Source organism: Python bivittatus, unplaced genomic scaffold, assembly GCF_059951505.1.
Source record: "Python bivittatus isolate LINGU-HERP-01145 unplaced genomic scaffold, Pbiv_v1 ctg000220_np1212, whole genome shotgun sequence".
Classification (NCBI taxonomy): Eukaryota; Metazoa; Chordata; class Lepidosauria; order Squamata; family Pythonidae; genus Python; species Python bivittatus.
In genome coordinates, this window is record NW_028277048.1 from 25406993 (window position 1) to 25431525 (window position 24533).

Here is a 24533-nt window from a genome sequence, read left to right on the forward strand (position 1 = left end):
TGATCATAATGTTTAGTATTGGCAACTAAGCTGTTTTCCTACAGTGAAACAAGGGCAACCTGTAGTGGATATTTCCCTCCCAGTAGCTCTGGGAAAGGGCTTAGAATTGTTCTGATGCTACTTTGTCGTAGGGGATCCAGCACTTTCCCCAATTTTGGCCCTGCTTTGTTCTAGTGAAGGCATGAGCCTGCTGGCTCTGCCAGCCATCCTCATGGCCAGGACTACCCAGGCTAGCTTTTTCTTTTCTTTTCCTTTTCTTAGGACACCTGAAGGTAGAGTTGACAGGAAAGGGTTAAATCCTCCCTCTGATGAAGGAAAACCCTCCCTTCAAACCTAGCCCTGCCTTCTGAAGAAGAGGCAGGGATTTTCTTCTCTTGGCTTCTTCTAGGCTGGGGGGAAAAAGCAGCAGCAATAATAATAGAAGAGAAAGTCAGAGAAGTTAAATGAAACAGACCTCACAGTGATAAGCACTGTGATTGTGTGCTGGGACTCTTTCCTTCCAAGAAGAGCTCCAGCAATGTGGAACTCAAGGATGGCCAGGAGCCACCCTGAGGCAGCAGAGAGACTGCCAAAAATAACTTACAGCCTCCCAAGTGTTCTACTAGTTGCAGCATTTTAAGAGAAGCTGATTTAAGGCAAGGGCCAGTGCTCTGTCTGGTGCCCATAGCAGCCCAGATGAAGGAAATATCATTTTATACTTTTCCCTGACTGTAGTGAATGAAATTTATTGCAGAAAGGGTGTGCAAAAATAAAATCACTCAGACTTCCATATCCTATTCCAAATCCCATTGAAAAATCAATATAGGAGTCCATCATTGTCTGTATTTGCCTTTATTCTCAAAAACTACTACTAAAAAAAGCAAGTGGTATATTTATTTCTTGCCCAACCCTGATCCCATTGGGATCATTAGGGGGTTTTTTTTTGGAGGGTGGGAGTTGCAGTATTGCAGAGTTTAAGAATTCCTGCTTTACAGTATCCTCTACTCTGGTTTCTTAACAGCTGCATCTGGGGATATGCAGACCTACCAGTTACGCAGGACACCAACCACCACTTCCCTTCCACAAACAGTTGTGATGACAACGCCTGTGTCCTTGACATCTCAGTCAACCAAAACAGACGATCCCCAACTGAAACGAGAAATAAGGTTGATGAAAAATAGGTAATTAATTTCCAAATTTGTGTTCTGAAAAGAGATCTTGTGTACAGAGGTTAGCAATAGGTTTCACTATTTTATTTTGCCTGAGAAACATTTTTATTTTTCCCTTCTAAATATATGTTTTTTTATATTGTCTGCTCTTTTCTGATTTCACTTTATTTTGGAGTGGGGAATGCCTTCTTTTAAAAATGCCTTATTTCAAAAAATAAAATATAAAAGAGGAACAGTGTTGTTTTTAATAAATAAATAAGAAAACAAGATTCTTGAAAAACAAATTGAATGCATCCTAATACCATTAGTATTTCACCTGTGCTTCATAATGAAATATGATTATGAAATTTTTCATCACATATGCTGATGAACCACTGTTGAACTTCTACCCTCTGTGTTTTTTTTATGTGTGGAACCTGTCAGGCAACCCTGTATCCAAATTCAAATTCTTTATTACCATCTTTGACAGCCTTTACAGTAGGAAAAGAGAAATAGTTTGGTACAGCAATTCATTATCGGGGGAAAAACCCATTAAGACAATAAAACAACATAGCTAATTAAAAGTTTTGTGCAGTTGTATGACTTGATGAAGATATTTGGCCACCTGGTATATGAGTGTAGAGTTAGCATCCCTTAAAAAGCAATAAACATAAAATTTATCAGTATGACCCTCAAATTTAGACATCATTGGGGAGATTAGAGTATATCTTGGGACATCATAAAAAGAACACCGTATGAGGACATGGGCAAGAGTTTCTACCTCCCTGGATCCACAAGGGCAAAGTCTCTGCAAATAAGGAGTCCCATGGAATCTTCCTGCCAGCAGAAAGGCGTTAAAGTGGGCTCTAGAAAAGGCCCATCTATATTTGCTTAGGGTTAGATTGTGCAGATACCCTGCAGTAGAGGTCTTGCAGCTATCTAACATTTAGCAATGGAATTCAGGAGCACTGGAGATACCATTTTGGCAGTCAATATCCCTAATTCTTTTACTATTGATTTGGCCTTCTCAAGGGCTAACTGGCCTAAATATTCAGGAGAGGGGCCAAGACTGCAAAGTTCTTCTATACAGGTACAGTGCCAATGAGATCGGTAACTGTCTGACAGTAGCAGAGGCAACAGGCCTGTAGGGTCAAACGTGATTCTGAGCCCTGAGATTAGAATCCTGGGCTAGGCCTGGGCCTTAATGCTTGGCATGTTGGCTTCAAGCCTCAAGACTGCATTAGGGGTGCATTTTGGAGTACCAAACAAAATCCTAAGGAAATTTGATTGAATGTTTGTATATGGGCCAGGTTGTATCCCATATAATAGTTGGGCAACTGTTTTAGACATAAACAATTTGATTGCCGCTGGAATGTAATTTGCCCCATGTTGCTAGTGTGCTCTTTTGGGCAGTAGAAGTGGCATAATTTACCTGGGCTGTTGATTTCCTAGAAGCCCGAAATACTATACCCAAGTATTTAAAACATATGACTTGCTCTAATTCATGGGAATCAATTGTCCGCTAGTGCCTTTGTCTTTTGTTGGAAAAAACTAAAACTTATCATAGTTGATAACTAATTGTTCCTCATTATAGTAGGATGCCAGGATTCTTAGTACCCACTTCATACCTACAGAAGACAGGGAGAGAGGAACTGCATTATCAGTGTAGAGTATGATTGGGAGATGTCTATCAGTTAATTTAGGCACATGAATATCAACTCTCTGGAGGGTTTTAATAAGAGAGTTGATATATATGTTAAAAAGCAATGGTGCTAAAAATAATCCTTGTTTCACCCCCTTGACAGTTTGGATAAAGTCAGAAAGATCCCCTCCTGGTTACATCTCACTCTAAGGCCAGTTTTATTGTATAATTTGTGAATTAGGAGGAAGAGTCTTTTGTCTATAGAAGATCTGCTCAGAATGTCCCAGAGTCTAACCCGTGAGATATTATCAAATGCTGCCTTGAAATCAATAAAGGCTGCATATAGGTTTAAATCAGAGTGGTTTGTATATTTGTCTGCCAGATGCAGTGGCTATAGTGGATTGTCCCAGTTGAAACTCTGCTTGTTCAGGGTCAATTATTCCCTCATTTATTACCCAGGTTTGGAGTTTGGTGAATAAATACCTGGCATCAGTTTGCTAATGATATTCAATAAACAAATTGGCCTATAATTAGCCAGGTCATTCCTATCGCCCTTTTTATATCAGGGTACAATTATAGTTACCCTCCAGTCCTCTGGAATCTTAGCTGTTTGGTTAATGTATGAAAAGAGAGAGGCCAGTACAAGGGCCTACCGATCCAAATTGGATTTAATTAGCTCAGAGGGGATACAATCACTCCTGGAAGCTTTGCCACACTTACTCTGGTTAATGAGATTTTTTAACTTCCTTGCATGTGACTGGGAGCCACTGCGGTAGTGAGGATAAAGGTACAGGTAGCGACTATACAGGACTATACTGTATTGATACAGGTAGTCCTCGCTTAATGACTGTTTAGCAACCGTTCGAAGTTACGATGGCGCTAAAAAGTGACTTACAACCAGTGCCTGAAGTTCCAACCGTCTCAGCCCCCGCCCCCCACAGTCATGTGATTGCAATCCGGGCAGTTGCAGCAACCATGTGCAACCTTCCCAGTCAGTTTCTGGTAAGCAAAATCAATGGGGAACTGCATGATTCACTTAATGAACATGGTGATTCGCTTAACGACTGCTGCAAAAAAAGTCATAAAATTGGGTCTGGTCATGTGATGATTTGCTTAACAACCGCATCACTTAATGACCTAAATTCTGGTCCCAATTGTGGTTGTTAAGCAAAGACTACCTGTAAAGGACTTAGAAGTAATGTACCCAGGTATTTGAGGGGATGCTACGGTGCAATTGTATAGTGCTATTATGGGAATAATTTGTTATATGTGCCAGAATAGGGAAGGGTGTTTGGACTTTGTAGCTTCGATTAGCTGTGACCATTTTTTCTTCTGATCTTGGGTTTTTTTCTTTCTGAGCAAAGCCTTAGCTTGTCTTTTCTGCTCCTTTAAAATTTGAGTGAAATCTGGTGGGTTGGCAAGATTTGTCAAACTAGCTCTTAGAATGGCATCCCCTCCTGATCAAGTTGGTATTTGCCTTTGTTACAAAAGGTTGGAGCTTAGCTATGAGATCATAATATACATAAAATATTCTGTTGTCTTGTGGGACAGTTGGGTCTGAGTGTGCCCTAAACTTAGGGAGGGTTGAAAAGTATGCACTTCCTTCCTCTGAGTGAAACCATTGGGCTTTCCTATCTTCAAGGAAGCCATTCCATCTGACCCTATAAAAGCCACCTCCCTTCAGGCATTTTAAATGGTCCTTACCTTAATTCCTGTTCGGGCCTTGTCTAAATTTGCAAATGAAAGTTAGGGGAAGGTCACTTTCAGACCTAGGGACTATGCCAAAGTGCTTAAAGCAAGGGGCCAAGTCTCTAGAAATTATTAAATAATCTATGATGGATAACTTGTGGGCTGACCAAAATGAATATTGCCCAGGGAAATCATTTTAAACAGAACCATTTAATATTTGTAGGTTAAGCCTATTTATGAGATGTAGCAACCTTAAGCCAGCTAGGTTATATTTTGTATCTTTGAAAGATCTGGGCATAAATGGTGGTTCAATTCTTCGGGAAGACAGGCATTGAAATGTGCATAGAGAGCTTCATCATTACAAACAGCTCTTGCGCTGAAATCCCCAGCTATTAGGATATACAGTATGTACTGGTGGAACTTATTCAGGCAAAGAGTGAGGAAAGAATCAACCTGGTTCCAGGTTTGGGTGACCTGTGAATGGAGCTGCTGAGGAGGAAGATAGAAATCAATATACAGTAAGGAAAATTGGTCAAAGACTAGCAGAGCTGATACAGCATTCTCAAACTGGGGTAGATGTTTACAATTTGAACACATAATTTGGAAGCTATAAATAGATCAAGACCCCCTGAGGCTAGACTGCACAGGGTCTAGCAGAGAAAAGTAGTTGGGGATTGAAAATTCCCCCAACATCCATGTCTCCTGCAAAAAAATTATATCAAATTGGGACAGAAAACCAAGGAAATAAGGGTCTGCTTGCTTTGGGGCCCATCCAGCTATGTTCCAAAAGAGGACAGAGAGATTGTTAACAGAATGTAGTTGTCAATTTGCTGGTTCCCTTGGAGTGCTGTCTCTGGATAGTTGTTCAGAAGGAGCAACACTTGGGTTGGACAAATTGGTGACTGGGAGAGAAAATAGAGAGCAGACCTCCTGTTACCAATTAGGGTGGATGGTGCCCTGAATTTGGGGTAGTTCCATAGGAAATGTTTCATGAGCAGAGCAAATAAGGCCAGACTGAGTGTCAGAGTCAAAGGGTTGATCACGTTCAGGGCTCCTGTGGAGAGAATTCACTTTCAAGGAAGAATAGCAAGTTGTAGATGGAGCAGCCATTGGATGAGGAATCAGGATCCATACAGGGGAGAGCCACTGGTGATGGGGTTGTAGTTTGACTAGGCTGTTCTTTAGAGTCCAGTTGTAAGGGATTATCACGTGTGGGCTGATCATCTGGGAGGTTGCAGAAGGATTGTGATATGCTGAACGACCCTCTATCCTCTTTTCCAATATCCAAGGAGAGATCAAGTTCTCTTAAACCCTTTTTTCAGCCTTTCTAAGCCCACACATTTTGGTTGGTGGTGTGACCAACCTCTTCCCAGGTTTATGCAGGGCATAGAGGATGGTCTTGGAAGAAAGAATATAAGTCTTAACCAATTCTCAGCAAAGGGGGGGTGAGTCAAGTGGCATCTCTTCCATAGGTGCAATCTAGTGAAGGGTTTCACTAAGCAGTGACTGAAAGTAGCATACCTTTCTCTCCTTTGGAACGGAGGAGGGAGGCACAGGCAGCTGGGGAGAGTTTCACTTGTGGAAATTGCATGCATGAAGTACCTCTTAAATTACAGCATCCAGCAATATGTCAATGATACCCTACACAGTTTGCTAGAAGGGATTCCATGCTTGGCATAATGAGATATTTGTTGAAACTGTCTTTCACTGATTTCTAAACTTTATGTCAATTATTTAATATCTTTTAGCTAAATTGCAGTTTGCAATCTTTCATATGTCAGATCTCGTTATTCTATTCAGAATGTCTCTGCTAAATCTTTTTCTTACTGCCAGGTTCCATGCCAGGCTTGAGTATTTTGCTATTTAAATTCTCCTCTTTTGACTAGTACCTTTATAACCTCTTTTTGTTCTGCTTAAATATATTTTAAACATTCTCCTTCCAGTAACTTTGGAATGTGGGGGCTGATTCAGCCCAGAACTCTCTCATGCTGTTAGGTACTATGAAATAGTACTGCCTTGAAAACATCTGGGTCAGTTAATAAAAATACTTCAATCTTCTCATCATAAGTGGAGTTTGTCAAACTAAAGAGTGGGTGTATTAGTGAAGTAGGGCTGATATTGACACTCTAGAAATAAGATGTACCAGTGAGATTCCCCAAGTGATTTGTTTCTCCCAAAACCTTAGAAAACATGGTCTTGCTCAGGCCTCAAATGAGATGCAATCTCGTTCTAATCTTGTGATGGCATTAGAAGTTGAGTATGGAATGTGCATTATTGTTCTTAAGAACTGTTTGATCCCTTCTGTGTAATGTTAACTTTATAGTATTTCTCCCTTTTTATATACATACTGTACATCCATACATATCTGGGGAAATAAGTTCAAAAGCATGGGGGCAGCTGCAGAAAAGTCCTGCTGCCTGGCCACACCCTACACACTCCTTGCATTACTTTTGTGTTCGTAATGTCTGGGTACATCACTGGTGCTAAATAAACAAACATTTATTTATTTATTTAGGGATGGTTTTAAGTATGTCTCTGTGTTACTTAATTCTTTTACATTTCTATTTAAAAGAATTTTAAGAATAATTCTGTGCCTCTGTTTATCTCTTAAATTCTTAAATTCCTTGCTGCTTTTTCATTTTTATTGTGTTATTTTAATAGATAAGTGGCCTATAAGTAATTCTAAGTAAATGAAATCATGATGGATACCATAAGCCTCTCCTCTTCTGAATTCTCCAGTGTAATAAGAGTTAGGAGGAGGAGCAAACCAATATTTTACCATAGGCCATTCATGGAGAAATTCAAAATTTTCAGAAATCATCAAAGCCCAGTGAGAAGGGCTTCTTCTGTGTTATTTTAATTTCCAAAGGACTTGTGGGGAAGGAACTTCCCCCTCATCTCAGTGACCCCCCCCCCCAGTTTTCTGCAATGTAAGAAGTTTGATGTGTCACTATACTTAAAAGGCAGTTTATGGAAGCCATGAAATTATTGGGACGTCAGATTGAAACTGTTGACAATACACAACACGGAGAAATGAGAAAAACACTCGCCTAATTCAAGTGTTCACTCAGAAATATGGAGATCTTAAAGCGGGAAGAAAATGCAGCTATGCAAGCAGCCCAACCACCCTCTTCACATATTCAGGCAGTTGTGCTGAGTTACAGCTATACTTGTGTTTGCTTGAATTCAAATTCAGGCCTCTGCGTGATCCAGGGCTAGAGTAAAAAAGGGTTCTGGATCATGTTGATGACTTCCCTCCATACTTCCCACCTGGATGCATCATGGGAACGAGGGGTGAATGCACTCTCCAGTTTTCTATGTGCTTTATGTTTTCTGTGCTTTCAGGCAAATCCTGAATAGGGCTTCTGACTATATTACATCCTTCTGTGGGTATGGGGCCATATTCAGTGGATATGTTCCTTAGGGTTATAGCACATTCATACAGGGTTGCAGGGCCTTGCTTTTTCTTGGACTCATTTAACTGTAGACAATCTTGGCTGTTTCTTTCTTTCCATATTTTATACCAAATAAAACCAGGATGTTTTTAAAGATTTAATTTTAAAAAATGATAAGGAAATCATTTTTTAAAAACTATAATGACTACCATCTTCTCTAGGCAAAAATGCAGTGTTAATGATTGGAAAGTATTTTGACTTCTGTAAGGTAATTAACATATTTTTGCATTTGGATTTCAGAGAAGCAGCTCGAGAATGCCGGAGAAAGAAGAAAGAATATGTTAAATGTCTTGAAAATCGAGTTGCTGTCCTCGAAAACCAGAACAAAACTCTAATTGAAGAACTAAAAACTTTAAAAGATCTTTATTGCCATAAAAGTGTGTAAGAAAAGAAGGGAGAGGCTTTTTTGTGAAATTCAAGGGAATTTGATTTTTAAAACATTAAAATGAAAGGTCAAAAATCTCTGTTCAAATTCTACAATTTAAAGACTCTTAAAATATTATTTAGAAATTGTTGCATGGCAGAGTACCGAAAGAAAGCATGAAATTATGTGAAGCATTCCTCTGGCACAACTGGAATCTTCATTAAATCAGGATATATGGACATGTACCTTCTGTCAATCAAATGATTGAATTTCATGAGCTGTATTTTAATTTTAAACGCTTGTTAACTTTTAATTGCAGTTAAATTACAGAGAAGCTAAAACTGCCATCAGTTGTAAATGTCCATTAACATATTTAATCAGGATATATTCACATTTATTCCTTAGCCCATTGTATTAGACCTCTTGACTGCATGTAAATTGACAAGCAATGAACTCCACATCTGCAATGAGCATTCACATGTTTTGGTTTATACAGAGTCCATGAGCTCCAAATCCATGCATTCAGAGTTCCCAGTTGTGTGATTTCTGTTTACTTTTGTCATGTCAGGGCACAAGGCCACCTCTGTATTTTTTGTATATCTGGAAGAAGGCTTTTCAGTTTCATATACATATTTTTCCTTCAAACTGTAAATTCTAACCTGCACTACTTCGTTGAGACCATATATTTGGTTTCAAAGGTAGGCAATTTAATTTTTTTTAATGTGCTGTTTATCATTATTGATAAAAGCAATGGGTTCCTTTAGTTGGAGGCACATGAAGACATGAAGTATATAACGTATCATAGTTATTCCAGTTTCTTGATGTTTTATACAACTGAACAAATGCTACTGGAGAATACCTTAACTTTTTGCATGTGTATTTAGTCAGCAGGTAGGAAAAGATCTTTGAAAGATTAGTTCAAGTGAACATACATCATGTATGTTCTTTGAAGATCCTGTTGCCTGCATACAGAGACTGAACAAATGCAAAGACCCTTAGTTCTGCCCATTTTATACCACAATGAAACTAAAATTACAAACCAAAGATAATACACAGAGACATTAACGTACCTAATTTCAAGACTCTATCTGTAAACCTGGTAGTAATTTGTTAAAATAATTCTGATTTTTATAAAGAAGTAATCCAGCTGAAATTGATCTCAGATATATTTTTATAGTTAAAATATTACCTTTTATATGGGTATTTTAGATATGTATACAATTTCAGAAAGCAGATATTTTTCTCTCTCAGATTGTCAACTTTATATTTGTAGAAATATTTAGGAAACTAAAGCCTATTTCTATGTACTTTCATCTGGTACAGGTTAACAAAAATATTAAAGAATATTTTTTGGGGAAAAGGTTCCTATTGTTCATAGAAAAATGCATGGATCTTTTCAGTATAAAGATGCTGTCAGGGATAATTATGTTTCATTGCTTTCTTATTTTCAAGAAATTTTTAAAGACTTATTTTGACATTTGAATACCTAGTGAATGTTAAGCCAACAAAAGTTGCCACAATACTTAATCATTCCAATGGTACCCTATAAAATTATGTTATTAAATGCTTTTCAGTAAGTTGTTGAGGCCAAGAATACGCTATTATGCTGGTGCACGTGTTTGAAATTCTGGGCAATTTTGAGATTATCATGATACATCATTCCATAGGAAATGCCATGAAATCATTCCTTCTGCTACAAGTAGCCCCATGCATTAGAGAACAGAACAGCAGAATAATTTCCACACAGCCATGGATTTATGCAGAAAATTGTTAATAAACTTTAAAATGAAAACGTTGATGCCTCTCTCTCCCAAAACTGTTGCCTTCCAAGAGCTAAAGAAGAAAAGTGGTTGTATGGCTTCCTGCTGTTTGTGGGTAAACAAAACAAAAAATGTGTAACCTGTACGATAGGCTTAACACATCTGATGTAACCTCCTCCACAAAAGAAACAATAACTGGAAAGGTGTAGCCCTTAAAAAAAGGTGCCTATCCCTGAAAATAAGCCACAAGCTTCTCTTGGTTCTGTTGTCGTTTAAAGACTGAAAGGGTGGTGGGGCTAATTACCACTTTTTATTGCTTAAAGTCGGTATAGGCAATTTAATGCCTATCAGGTATACTGGACTACAGTTTACATTAGGACAATCTAATATGGTGGACAAAAAGGATTGTGGGATGCTGCGATCCTAGGAATCTGGAGGACATCAAGTTGCCTGTTCCTGTACTTTAAAATATTCTGAAAAGTGAGAAATCAGATTCTGGGAATGGGTATCTTTGGGAGCACCTCTTTGGGGTTCCATTTTCCCCATGCACAAGAGGAGACAGGTAAGTCTCAGCAGCCAGCACTATGCTGGTGATGCAGTGTAGATGGCTGCTGTTCAGGGTTAAGTGTAGCTGAAGCTATTCGTTTTACACCAGAGCTCCATAGTTACGCACTGTGGAGAGAAGGGTATATGTGTGCATGTGAACTTTTCCAATTATCCTCACCTGAATGTTGAACTCTTAAAAAATGCCTTATTTTATTTATTTTTATATATATATATATATATATATATATATATATATATATAAACTTAATAAATAAAGCTTATAAAAATGCCTAGTGTTCGTGTCTTTAAAAATAAATTCTGTGAATCTGGCACAGACACCCCCCCCCTTTTAGTGTCAGACTGAAACTCCCATCAACCCAAATCAGCACACACAAATCTGGTTTGCCATATCATTCACACACACACAAGGTAGCAAATAGCTGCTGTTCATAAAAGCCAAGTGCTGTGTTGCATTCTAGTCTAGTCGTTCTTATGTCCTGCAACTCCCAAGAAGCCTGTAAAGTGTGCAGCTCCTGTGGCTGAGTCTCATAATCATTTGTGTGCTTTTGTTAATTTCATTATGTTCCGAGGAGAACTAAAGTTTTCAGATTTAACACCAATTAAAGTCTGATAGCTAGGCTATATTTTGTTAATCTTAGCTCAATTTTGTTATATGTATGTCTCAAAATATATTTAATATTGCAAAAGATACTTTGGTGTTTAGAAACTATTAAAAATAATTATTGTTATTCAGAACAAGAAGAGGTTTAAAAAAAAAAAAAAACATTCTGTCTTTATGTAGCCTGTTGATGAATGGTAACTATTTTGCAAAACTAAACATGTTTTTCATTACAGAAGTATTCAGCATCATCACTGTCATTTCATGCACTATTTAACAAGAGGAACATTCATACTAATTGCTAGTAGCTAGTATCAGCAAATTCAATTATGTCCAGTGGATTATTGGTGAAAGATACCTCCTTAATCCCCAGTATTTTTTTTAAACAATTAATATACAGTACATTTAGTTGAACACCTTCCTCTCAGAAATGAAAATAATCAAAATTTAATGTTTTCCAATTTGCTCAGCCTGTCAGAAGATCTGATACTTCTTTTTCCCATATGAAATGAAACAGCTTTAGAATTTGTTCATTAGGCTCAAAAGCAGTGTCAGCTCTAGTTAATTAGTACATGGATGGGGGAACCATCGGGAATGACCAGAGCTGTAAGCTAGACCAGGAAGCTGGAAAAAAAAAACATCTTGGAAGGTAGCAATGGCCAACCACCATTTTGCTGCCAAGGAAATTGCATGTAGTCACTAGGAATTGAGCCTGGCTCATGAGCATGGTTGCATTTTTTTTAACTAGTTGGGGAATACATAATAGGATAGCCTTGTTAGGTAAGGATGGCTTTTATTTTTCATTAATTTGTTTATCCCTCCCTCAACACTGACTGGAACTGGCCACAGAGGTAGTTCCCAAGTGTAGGGTTACTAGATATCTGAACAGGCAAAGGAGGATACAGACAATTGGAAAGGACCACACACTGTTTAACTTTCTTGGCATCTGTGACAAAAATTACAGTGAAAACTTGCAAAAAAATGTACTTAAGCCTACATGTATATGAAATTACTTTTTCTAGCGTCAGAAAGACCGATTTCCAACAAATCTTTATTTTCAAGAATATATGCTAGCGATAATATAAAATCAGCAATGCACTTTCCAAATTTCACCACAGAAACATGAGTCATGTGATCTACAAACTATAGTGATCATAGATTTGAAGGAGTTGGATTGAAGCTGATAGCTACAATCAGGAAATAAATAATGTAAATCTAGGCTGTCGAGTCTGTCAATGGATGAGGGAAAGAAAGAAGCAGACAATTTACAAGATCACAATATGCAAAAGTTTGAATGACTACTGCTGTGCAAACAGTCCAAAATAATTTTTTAAAAAACCAAGAATCTAAAAAAACTGACTATTTGATTTAAGGCTTTGCCTGCTGGGTGGAGGACATGAGGACAAAAAGGAGGAAATACCAGGTAACTACCAAAACGTGACCAATGTCATGTCAGTAGTGTAACTTGGCCTGAACCCTGACTGAAAATTATCCAGAGTGGGCCTAATACCTTCTCAACAAACATTCCTAAAAAAAAGAAGGTTGGAGACCAGATGAAACCCATACCACCACCTCTTTCAAGGCAAGCAAGACCACCCCCTCCTTCAATGAATCACCACTGCTTGGACCCAACTCCATGCCACCTCCTAGGAGGCCTTGGCTAACCAGGAGAGACATGGGTCCACAACACAAGTGGCAGAGCTCACAGCAGCAAGGACTCTGTCAACTTCCTTAGGATCAACCAGTTCAAACTCTTCCCAGATAACTGAGCTCATTTCAAGCTGTGACCAGAGCCTCAGCTGAACCATGCACCAGAACCACAGGAAAATACTCAAATTTCCTCTGAAACAGCATTGGGCTCCATCAGTTGCCTGGGGTGGGCCAGTTGAATAGGCCCCAACTGTCTGAGGCAGTCACAGAGAACTCCAGGGCCAAAGGGGCATGATTTAACCATGGCAAGGGACTGGTATTAATATCTCCCAGCTCAAGATCATTCTGCAACTGCCCTGATCTTATGTGTGACCACCCCTATGAGTTGGGCCTGAATAAGTTGGACCAGGCCCACATTGGCCATGAATTCCTGGGTCACCTCTGACGCTGGGCCCAAAGAAGGCAGGCTGAAATCCCCCAGGACATAAGCCTGGGGAACTCCACCACCAACCTGGCCATGGATTCAAGTAGCTCAGGCAGAGACGCTGCTACACTGCAGGGAGGAAAGGTAAACAAATAGTTTTTTAAAAATTCTGTATCTCTAGATAGATTAAAAATATAATGTGTTTACTTTACCATAAGGGAACCAGTAGAGGGAGCAATTGTTAAGGTCATGTTTTATAATATTAAGTCCAATGTTATGTATGAGAAAAAAACAATACCTGAAAAATTAACATTTCTCAAAACTACAGTTGTCAATGAAGAAATATCAAATCTAAAGTTCAAACACAGTAAACTGTATTGCATGGGCAATATTTTAATGCATATATTAACTGTTAAAAGTAATAAATATTGCTAAACATGGAAACAAAAGTTAAAAAACCTGAGATATCCCAATCCAATAGAGGGAGACTTTTTTTCATAAAACATTACAAAAAACTACCCACACTGCAATCAAAAGGAGTACATAAGGAATCTTCATTGTCATGGCTTTGTCAAATAAAATAGCTTGAGAATTTATCCACCTTCTATAAGAAGCTGTTTGTACATAGACTCCTGGCAACCTTGGTCGGCCACAACCCAAGCCAAAAGTGCCGATCCCTACCAGATAGTACCTGGTGGCATCTGGTAAATAGCATGCAAGAGGGCCACCGCTGTCTCCCTGGAACATGAAACACCAAGAAGAAAATATCAGTGGAGGGTATTCTCAGCTATTAGATGGAAAGGTACTATTATCCAACACATTTACTTAATCCATGAGGTGTACTTTACTTAATCACAGACTTTAAATCATAAATGGCTGATTTAATACAATCCATGTATGTATAAATAAATACATTATTTATAAACCTTAATAGCTGGATTCACATGTTAAATTGAGCCAAGCATTGTGACTTACTGTGTGTTCTCAGCAAAGAAATTGTGAACTACACCATTCATGATTTGTCAAAAGAAAAACAAGTTTTCTGTAAGACACACCCTCTCCTGGAAACAAGGTGGTCTTGCCTTGGTTATATTGCAAATTGTACAAGTATTGTCAGTCTCTCAACAGTCTTCCAGCTGCAGACGTCTGAAAGTCAGGTCCTCCAATGTTAGCTGCCAAGAAGGCATTATGTGAACAGCTACTAAGAGAGGCAGCCTTTAACCTTCTCAGTTCCAATCTCGGGTAGAAGTCTAAATATTCTGAATGTAAAAAATTAACATCATTTTACAGTACCTACGTTATGGCATGTTTGATCATGCTCTATGATGAAATTCTATTTTACCTGACAAGCATCAACTCCTCCGTTTTCAGACCCAGCGCAAAGCATATTTGTTTTCACCATCCCTGCATACCAGTCGTGTTTATTACAGATTGATTCTGGAATAATATCTACTTGTACTTCTTGTAATACATCTCTCTCTCTACCTAAAATGAAAATTCAAAACATACTGGAAGTACTCCTATTTTTGTTTCAGGCCAAAATGAAAAACAAAATGTTGGTTCAGACTATTCTTGGTGTTTCATAGAGTCTTAAACCTAACAGGAACCCACCTTACTTGGAACTGATGACCCAGTTACTTGCTAGAAGAAACATTAAGGGATTCTTTCAGCATTTGAAGATGAGATGAATTTTATTTGGCACTTAATGCAGCCACTAGGCGTATAGGGAGGTTACAGTGTAATGCTATCTTTCCGCCAATCTTCCTTTTCATTTTTTCCAATCAGCAAACATTGAAAAACAGTTATGACTGGAACCAATGTTAAACAACCTGCCCTTCATGGTATCTATGATTATACATATGGGCTGAGTGATCATTTAACTTCTTGAAGTGAGAAAGATGTTCCTGACAGGATCAAAGAAAAACAACATAATAGGTGGAAACTAGTTGCAGAAAAGTATAAGAATACAGACATTCCCTTATTTCAATATTCATAACGGAAACATGATTCTGGCAGGAGCAGCAGTTTTCTGAATATAAAACTAATGGTTGAAAAGTTTGGAAAAAAGCAGATGAAAGATACTAGTTCATATGAAAAGACAAAACCATCTTAGGCAGGAATGTTTTGTTTCCACACAGACCTGGGCCATGTGTGTTTTATCCAGACATGTGTGTTCTAGGTAGGATTAAGAGAACAGGGAAAGAAGCAAGGTCATCAGTGATGGAGGCTAAAGGGAGGTATAGGAGAAGGCAAGGGAAGATGGAGAGAAGGGTGAGCGGGCCATTTGGATATTGTAGCAGCAAAGTGACCATGATGCATGGCTCAGGAAAGTGTGAGATCTGGAGGAAAGGCAGAAATAGGTCTGGCATGCTGTGCTTGGATTAAAGCACGGTGGGGCAGCAGCACGTAGATAAAGAAAAGTCATGGGAAGGAGGTGTAAAGGAGAGTAGAGTTGATCCTGGGCATAGAGAAGGAAGGAATGAGCCATCAAGGAGAATTTGCAAAAAACAATTGCAGAGTCCCAAGAAAGAGGGAGCATGAGGAGAAAACTATAAAACTCCACCTTGCCATTGTTCAATTTAACATGGGGCAGAGAGAAACTTGGACAGGTTTTCAAGATTCTGCTGTTCTATTTTACTGCAATAAAAAGTATTCCTGGAATCCCTGCTGGGCCTGTTTCTTGACTTTACCTACCTCAAAGAGCTGACTGAAAGATGATGGAAGAAGTGGGCCCGCGGCAATGCAGAGAAGGGGATGGGGGCAAAGTGCACCAGTCTTACCCTACATAACCTACATGAGCCCTCTGGATTTCTCACAGTCACCAAGATAGTCTGGGTCTCAGTTCAGTGGGAATATGACCCACCTGGAACAGTTCAGCCACACATCTGAGCAGAGTGTGTTTGCTCCCTGCAAGGAATAAGACACATTTTCCATTTTGTGCACCCCCCTAAATATCACCCACCAATTAATAGTTTCAGCTGCACTGCTCCTCTTACTGAAGGGGACCACTCATCTGAATAGATTTGTCTTTAAATCAAATGGGAGAGATAACTCGCTCTTGGATAATTTCCACCCACTGCCAAAAAGGAACATTCAGGTTTAAATCCAACCTTAGTTTCTCATTTTTAACAGACTAACGGAAAGGGGAAAGTAAAGATTTACCTTTTTCTGTTGTGTATCCCCATCCACTTATAAAACATGGTGTCTCATCACTTAGAGCAAGAGGAGCATCAGGTAAACAGATGGGCTGGATATACTCATTGAATCTGATCGACTCCATCAGTTTGAACAAGGCAATGTCATTCTCAAAGGTAACCTTGTTAAATGTGGAATGGATAATGATAGCTCTGACCCGGCTCTTTATGGTATGGACGTGCTGTCTAGAGACGTGGTGCATTCCAACCACAGCTCTCCAAAACGAAGCAACCCTAGAACAGAATAAAGCCCTCTGTAGAAATTAATGAGAGCTAACTGTAGAACAGTAGCTTCCTAGACTATGAAACTTGTACACATTGTCTTGCATTTTAAAAATTCATTTTTATTAATCACTTTTAGATGAAAAAGAGAGAAAACAAGCAAAGGAAAAAAAAGGGAAAAGAAACTGATGCAGAGATATAGTATCAGTAAGTGGACAAAGTTGTTACTGAGGTTGTACAGTTCGTGCTCTGTATTTCATTGATGGAAAATTACCCATAATGAAACAGAATACATTAAATTATTTTTACAATTAAAAAAAAAGAATTTTAGAGATCTTTTTGAATCTCTGAGCCGAGTGCCAAAGTGTCCAATATTTTGTCATTTAAGGATACCCCCCCCCCAAAAAAAAAGGGTACAAACCAGAAAAAGAACTAAAAGGATTATAGGTAAATAGTTTCTAGCCTCCTCTTAGCTGAACTCTAACTGATATACAATATTTATAAACATTTAAAATTTTCATGTATTTTTGATTTTGGTTCTTTGGTCAAATTATTTTTTCTTTTAAAAAACTATACTCTAGATGCCTAAATTGCCTTGCTGTGTAACATGTAATATATATGGAAGCCATTTTTGCTTAAATTTGCTTAAATTTCTGTTGTGAATATATGTTGTTAATTTTGCCATTACTGCATATTCTCCAAGTTTTCAGTTCCCAGCCTGGTTGTGCTAGACTTATCTTTGGAGCCATGAACACGTATCTTAGCAGATTGTGATTTTTTTTTTATAATAAGTTTTGGAATTATGCCTAGTTATTTAAAAAAAACAACAATTGTGGTTCATAGTACTGTGTATTTCTTTCCAGTACTTTGGAATTGTTTTTTTACCTGTCTACCACATATGGTAAAATGTTCCTTCTGTCTCATGGCATTTTCAGCATTTATTATTAAATTATTTGTCTGTTTTTACAATTATTGTTGTATTTGTCTATTTTGACAATTTTAAACCATCTATTAAAATTTTTTATACCAGTTTTCTCTTAAGTTGTAATTCGGGGTAAATTTTATAGAACTGTTCTGTAATTCTTCCCATAATTGTGTTGTTTCCTTAAAGTTTTGCATCCATTTTATCATAGTTTTTTTTATTTGTTCTGTCTCTGTGTCATATCTAAATAACAGTCTATATATACACCCTAATAGGTGGTCGTGATTCAGTGTGAGCATTTCAAATTCTGTCATTTTTCTTGGAAACCCTCCTTCATTTCTGAGGTCAGATTTTATTCTTCCAACAGTTTGTAGGTACATCAGCTATGGTATGTTCTGGCCTTCGCCAAGTAGTTCTTGCTGTGTCTTTAGTCTATTCATGGGACCATATCTATGTATGTACATGCACTTTCATTTTTGGGAGCTCTTTCTTACTTCATAACCTGTATCAAATAGATAGCATGAGACTAAACTCTGATCAAAGACGAGATAACAGTTCGTGGGCTTGCTTTTACAGTAGAGACAGGGCATTTCCACTGTGGGGTATCTCCCTCCCACCCATGCCAGAGGCAGGGCTAGAAGATTCTGACACTGCTTTCTACAAGAGGAGGTAACTCCATTCCCAGTTTTGAAAATACAAACTGGAAAGGGAGACCAAAGAAAAATTACTTGAGAAAAATAGGAATAAAGGATAAATGTATGAAAACTGGTTGCTGAAGCTGATGAGGCTCTCGATGGTGCACTCTCTCTCTCTCTTTTTATGTGGGATGTTCTATCTCTGCTTTAGAAAATAAGACGTCCTTTCCATTTTCCTACAGCAGAGACATGGTATTCCATTGTGGGACAAATCACAGCTATCCCCAAAGTGGGGAGATGATATTTAAAGGGCTCCTAGTCCTTGCTAGGAAAATAGTCTGCAGCTCTGTCCTGTTGAAGGATGCTTCAGTCAAAGCATCAGACATACGTTTGTAGCGTTTGAAACTGAAATTTCTTTATTGCGGTCTTTGACCAGCATTACAAATAAGAAAAAGAAAATAGATTGCTACAGAAAACCCATTACCCAAAAAATTATCATAAAACAATAGAACACCATATCTAAGTCAAAGTTTTGTGCAGCTGTATGGCTGAGTAAAGGTATTTGGCAACCCAGAATGTGAGTGAAAAGTTAACATCCATTAAAAAATAATGAACATAAAATTTATTTGTACAACCCTTAAATTTGGAAATAATTGGGAAGAGCAAGTTTGTAGTGTTTAATAAAGGAGGTCATGGAGGACAACATGCTGACCCTACAGATCCCTTCCAGAAGGTCACTAGTGTCAAAGGTGGCAGATGTGGCTGCATTTCTACCTGAGCCTCATTTTGCTGTGGGATGGCAAGTGCTATTAACTCATTTGGTCAGAGACATGGCTCTGTGATCCAGAAGGGGAAGGGCAGCAGCATCTCTGAAGACTCGGAAATAAGGATCACTCTCTCACATTCACTGTGGTATACATGACACTGCAGATGTTGGGAGAGTGAATGACTGATGGCTCCTTTGTTATTCCATCTGCTGCAGTTTATATTATCAATAATCAACAGAGCAATTCTGTTTGGATGGAAAAGAGTTATTATCTTTAGCTATTTGAGTCCCTAACTTATAGGGGTGAGGTGCCACTTTTATTGGTGAATACAGTTTGTCTCAAAACCTTTCACCAGTAGTTCTCCCCCAGAGGATGGATTTACAGACTGTATTGCAGAGGCAAATATGTGCTTCTTTCTTAGGAGTTTCTCCCTGTGATTTTGTTACATACCACTCCAGGAGGTGTCTTAGCTCATCTACTTAATTGTTAATTTCCATTAGCTGGCCATAAATGGAGATCACTGTATGTGCAGTTAGTAAAATGTTTTTATCCACTAGCTCCATATCAGAGTCAGGGCAGGGGGGTTCAGACTTCTGTTCCTCCTCAATGTGTAACTACTCTCTCCTCTTCACTTTCCCAGTCAAGCACTGCATATTTATTATGAGAGCTATAAGAATGTGATTCACTTGAACAATTGGAATGCTGTACATAATCTTCTACAGTGGATCACTTAAGATATTTAGCACTTTGCTGTATCTCAGAGCTGTTCTGCATTGTTTCTTAGATATATTGTTTTTTCTCTTACTCTTCCTTGACTTAGTTTGAGTATCCTTTTTCTTGCTGTTATGCCCCTCTGGCAATAGCAGATGGGTAGCTGATACAGAGACAGAAACCATTCTCCTACTTGCTCTGCATGGTGGCTAAAAATATCTGCAATTAAAAATACAATCTATGCAGCTTATCCATTATGCTTCTTGAGCTATCAGCCCAGACTCCCCAGCAGGGGAGAAGTAGAATAAAATGAGGAAAAAGAATAAAAATAAAAGACTGACAAATTGATAATGGGGCAGGAGTGAAAGTAGGCATAAGAATAAGGTAAAAGTGATAAATAAAATTGTGTAAGAAGTAAAAGAAACTGATAAACATTGGCTTTTAGAGGGAGCTTTTGACAGTAGATGCTACATTGACACCATCTTAGCCCCTCCCTCCTTGCTGGGAAGAGAAATATGAGGTAAGATTGGTAGCTCCTGGGAACACCTCTGCTGCTAAGATTAGGATCCATGGGGGGACGGTTTGTTTCTGATTCTTTCAGGCCTCCTGAATAGCTGTGGGAAGTCTGCTTTTTGGAAAAGCCTGGAAAATTCAGGGACTATTTGCCATCTTCCTACTAGGACCACTCCCTCACCTCCCTATCTAGTGATTCTGAAGTGAAGCATCTAAGTCATATGCTATAAAAAGTGGGGACTGGATGTTCCTCCTCCATTTGGTGATCTGGCTCTTCTCCTTATAACAATCAGTGCCTCAGCCCCATGGGGTGGGGATCCAAAAAGATAGCATCTGAAGAGCAGGGCACCATCTCCTTTCCTTTCTCCTTCTTGCTTCCCCGGTACATCCATCCCAGGTGGGAAGCACCAAAATGTAATTTCTCATTCTTTTTTATCTAGATGGATTATCACTGGGACTAATAGTGACTACAGCAAGCTATAAGGAAGAGAAAAAGAAACGGAAAAGATGAAGAACAAAAAAGAAAGGAAGTTTAGCTAGACTTGGGCACATGGGAGGTAGGCAGAGCTCAGAGAGGTGCATGCTCTCTTGACTACTGAGGGTCTGGAACTATATCCTCCCACAGGCACAATTTCAGAATCTTCTAGCCATGCTAGAATGAGAAGAAAACACCCAACAGGAATGTACTTGCTCTGCTAAAGGAGAATGTCTAAGATTACTCTAATTAGCAAAACATTATTATGATCAGATCAAATCAAGCTCAAGCTGCCAGCAAGTATTTTAAAATGTCATTTTAAGAATGCAACTCGAGTCTGAAATCTCTTAATCACCTACTTGTCAATAAATATAGCAACATCAACACCATCCATTAGAACACTGATTGCCAGTTATTGCCTAAGCTCTATTCATTATTAAATGAAGATAGGAGTAAATTAAAATAGGAAAAAATTGTGAAAGATCTTCCACTGAATCATAGCTGAAACTATTAAGGCCAACATTCAAAGAATAGACAATTTAAATCTATGATCCCATTTTGTAACTGATAACATAAGGAGTTGAATGTTCACTACATTCAGCATTTTTTTTTTATTTTTTATTATTGAGAAGGAAAAAAACACATAGAAAGTGCTTTAACAAAAAAGTGAAAAAATACAACAAAGAACGTTAATATGTCATAACAGTAAACAACTACAATTCTATATATACTTATCTAATGCAAATATTACTCAAGTACATATTTATTTATAATACATTTATATGACTATCATTTTTTTAACCTACTGTATTTTGTATAAATGAGTCCCATATTTCATTATACTTGTCCACACAAGTCTACATCTATAGGCAATCAGTCACTACATTCAGTGTTAAAAAACCCAAGGGTACAACTGAAGTTTTTGGCATCCCAGTCAAAGCTTCATCTCATATATCCCCGATCTTCAGGATCCACAAAAATCATATTTGGAAATAATAATTCTGAGTGGAGTAAATACGTTTACTGTTAGAAAAGGAACTTAGTACTCAAGTAGAAAGGCTACAATCTCTAACTATTAGCCATGAATGAAGAGATTATTTCTCCATTCTGGCAAATATCATAGGATTTTTATACACATTTATTTGTAAAAAATCTGATATATAACTCACAAATTCATGAAAATATAACTTTATTTAAGGTTCATCTGAAGCTTCAAAATAGAATGTCTGCTGAATGTAACGAAGGAAGTAGCATACGCCAACCTTAACCTTGCTCTTAAACAGCTACCTAGATTTGACCAATTTTCCTTTTTCTTGGGTCGAGTTTGTTCCAATCCTCCCCTCTCAGGCACTTTGCTCCTGAGACCACCTTAGTTTTTGTTCTGGATACTCCCTAACCTCCTTTTTCCCTTCAAGCTACCTTCTTTCTTGTCCTTAATTTCAGTTTGCAGCTCATCCAGCTTCAACTTCCTTCCCTTAGCCTATATTTCTTCCAATAATATTTTTTGTTCACTGTTTTATCTTTCTCCCATCCATTTTGATTTTACTCAGCTGTAGCCTCACTATCATGCACCAATATTTTTGTTCATACTTATTTGTACTATAGTAGAATTAACTGAAAATCACATAAACAAAAGCTGCCTGCTTAGATGGGCTTTTAATGTTGTGCTTTGCAGAGCTATTCCTCACTTAATCTCATCATTCTGAACTGGTTTGGGATAATAAAAGATAATGTCAGCAACAGATATTTTTCTAACACTAATATTCTAGTTACCCTGACAAACAAGTTCGGGAGGTCAAGATCGATTCACAAACAATTAGTGGTAAGAGATTAACCTTTTTTTAATTTGTACTTATATCTGTATTGGAGATAGTCGGAAGTCACTTTCCGTTTCATTTTTCATTTTGTTCTATTTTAGTTTTTGTCTTTTTCTTTTAGTTCTGTCTTTCTTTTCCATACTCTCTGATTTGTATTTTAACTGTGCTTTTTATATATCTTAATAAAATGTTTTTTTTAAAGATTGATTCACAAACATATTTCTAAATTCAGGCCAATATAGGCTAACAAAGCTTTTCTTTCTTCTATATTATAAGAACAGTTTCAAAACAGAAGAGGATACCTACGTCCATTCTTTAATGCAGTGTGCTGCTGTCAACACCGAGTTGTGATTGATTAACGATCCACCACATACATGAACAAATCCTTGGCCAAAGCGATAAAGCTGAAGACTAACTTGCCACGGCCACGCACCAAGCTGGGCGTCATGTCCACCAATAATCCGCGTCGCTGTTGCTATTTCATCCACGACCGGCCTCGTTCCGCAGTCTATGAGGCAAGAGAGACTTCCGACGGCGAGTTTCAAGGATTCCCCAAAACACACCCCTCGCTCAGCAGCAACTCGCGTGAAAGGAGGTGGTAAGAGCAGCGAAGCGGATCATGGGCAAAGCCAGCCTTTATTTTAAAGCAGAGGCACCCGTGGCTTGTGCCAAACGCAGGCAGCGTGAAATACACCCCCACCCTCCTATCCATATTCACGCAAACACCCCTTCCTCCCACGCAGCATCCACTTCTCTCTGCCCTATTCCCTCATCGGGATTTCCGAGCAAATCGCGAGGGCACCCGCTGCCACCCTGCCCGGGGAGCCGCTGGGGAAGTCTGCAGCAACCAGCCGCCTTCGAGGGCGAGCAGCCCCCGGCTCCGGGGCCAACGCATTTAAAACCTCCCATCAGCCGCGACGGGCGGGACTTCCACCCGAACACGTCACCCACCACCTATTACCCCCCTCGCGGAGCGGCAGCTAGAGAGGTTTGCGCACCAAACGCGGAGCGCTCTCGTGAGGAGAGGTTGTCGGGAGTTGTAGTTTCGGTGAGCCCTCGCGAAGACTGCAGGCGGCGCACGTGCCCTCCGCCGCTTGCTGGCGAGAGCGGTTGGACCGCGCTCCTTCGACGGCTTCCGCTTGTATGGCGCGTTCAGCCCTCCGCTGGAGAGGCGGGCTTACCGGTTGTAGGAATCACAGAGGACAAGGCTTTGGGTGGGGCTTCACTCAACAGAAAAAGCAGCGGAAATAAGGAAGAGACCAGCGCGCAAAACCGCCCCTGCATTGTCGGCCCGGTCCAGAAAGGAAAATGGCGACCGCCGCGCGCCCCGCCTCGCGCCCCTCAACGCCACGTGACGCTGGGAGGCGCCCACGGGCGCCGCGCGGCGTGGCCTTTGCGACGCGGCAACGGGAGGCCAGGCGGATGGAACTGGGGGGGGGGCGCATCTGGGATCGCGAGCGCCGCCCCTTCTGTCGGGTGGAGCGAAGGAAATAAACGGTTCGCAATTTCTGAAAAAAATAGGAAGGCTGGATGAGAGGGCTTCTGTCTGCATTATCTGAAAGCAGTTGCAGCCTCCTGGGAAGGGCTTTATGAGTAGGAAGATACTAACTGCAAGCTTTCCATGGCTGCCAGACAGAGCCAGTGTACAGAGAACATAGAGAAATCTGCTCTTTATATCCCACTTCAACACAGAGATGATAAACCAGCTTTCCCCAGCTTGAGTTGGTCTTTAATCAGACCTGTCCTGTGGGAATGATGGGAATTGTAAACCAAGTGTCGAGAGGACAGAAAGACTGATATGATGAACTGTTCAAGAGGTTCCTTAATCTTCTGGAAAGACTTCAGGAGATGCTAGTAGGTAAAAAAAACAAGAGAGAGCTGGTTGGTCTAGTGATTAAGGCTCCAGGCTAGAAACCAGGAGACCCTGAGTTCTAGTCTCGCCTTACGCACGAAAGCCAGCTGGGTGACTTGGGCCAGTCACTGTTTCTCAGCCCACAACAG

General features: G+C 39.3%; 2 protein-coding genes across 5 annotated transcripts in view; one reads left to right on the forward strand and one right to left on the reverse strand.

Annotated features, from left to right (window-relative positions):
* The window catches only part of ATF1 (activating transcription factor 1), a 33291-nt gene extending 23110 nt beyond the window's left edge, over nucleotides 1–10181 (forward strand). For all 3 annotated transcript variants that reach the window (XM_088138187.1, XM_088138189.1, XM_088138188.1), the window contains 2 exons: nucleotides 1001–1160; nucleotides 8154–10181. In XM_088138187.1, the coding sequence (XP_087994313.1) occupies nucleotides 1001–1160; nucleotides 8154–8298 (305 nt within the window). In that variant the 3' untranslated portion in view covers nucleotides 8299–10181. The remainder of the gene's footprint in view (nucleotides 1–1000; nucleotides 1161–8153) is intronic.
* Nucleotides 1037–23878, reverse strand: LOC103054844 (transmembrane serine protease 12). Of its 2 annotated transcripts, XM_088138186.1 has the most exons (6): nucleotides 23714–23878; nucleotides 22839–23040; nucleotides 16439–16704; nucleotides 14619–14761; nucleotides 13878–14014; nucleotides 1037–1128 (listed from the first exon to the last, which is right to left on the reverse strand). In XM_088138186.1, exons 1-6 carry the CDS (start codon nucleotides 23814–23816, stop codon nucleotides 1101–1103), a joined length of 879 nt encoding a protein of 292 aa, XP_087994312.1. In that variant the 5' UTR covers nucleotides 23817–23878; the 3' UTR covers nucleotides 1037–1100. The 2 variants fall into 2 exon arrangements, with proteins under 2 accessions (XP_087994312.1, XP_015745884.3); XM_015890398.3 differs by lacking the exon at nucleotides 1037–1128 and having other exon boundaries at nucleotides 12161–14014; nucleotides 23714–23877.
* Between the last annotated feature and the right edge of the window lie 655 nt (nucleotides 23879–24533).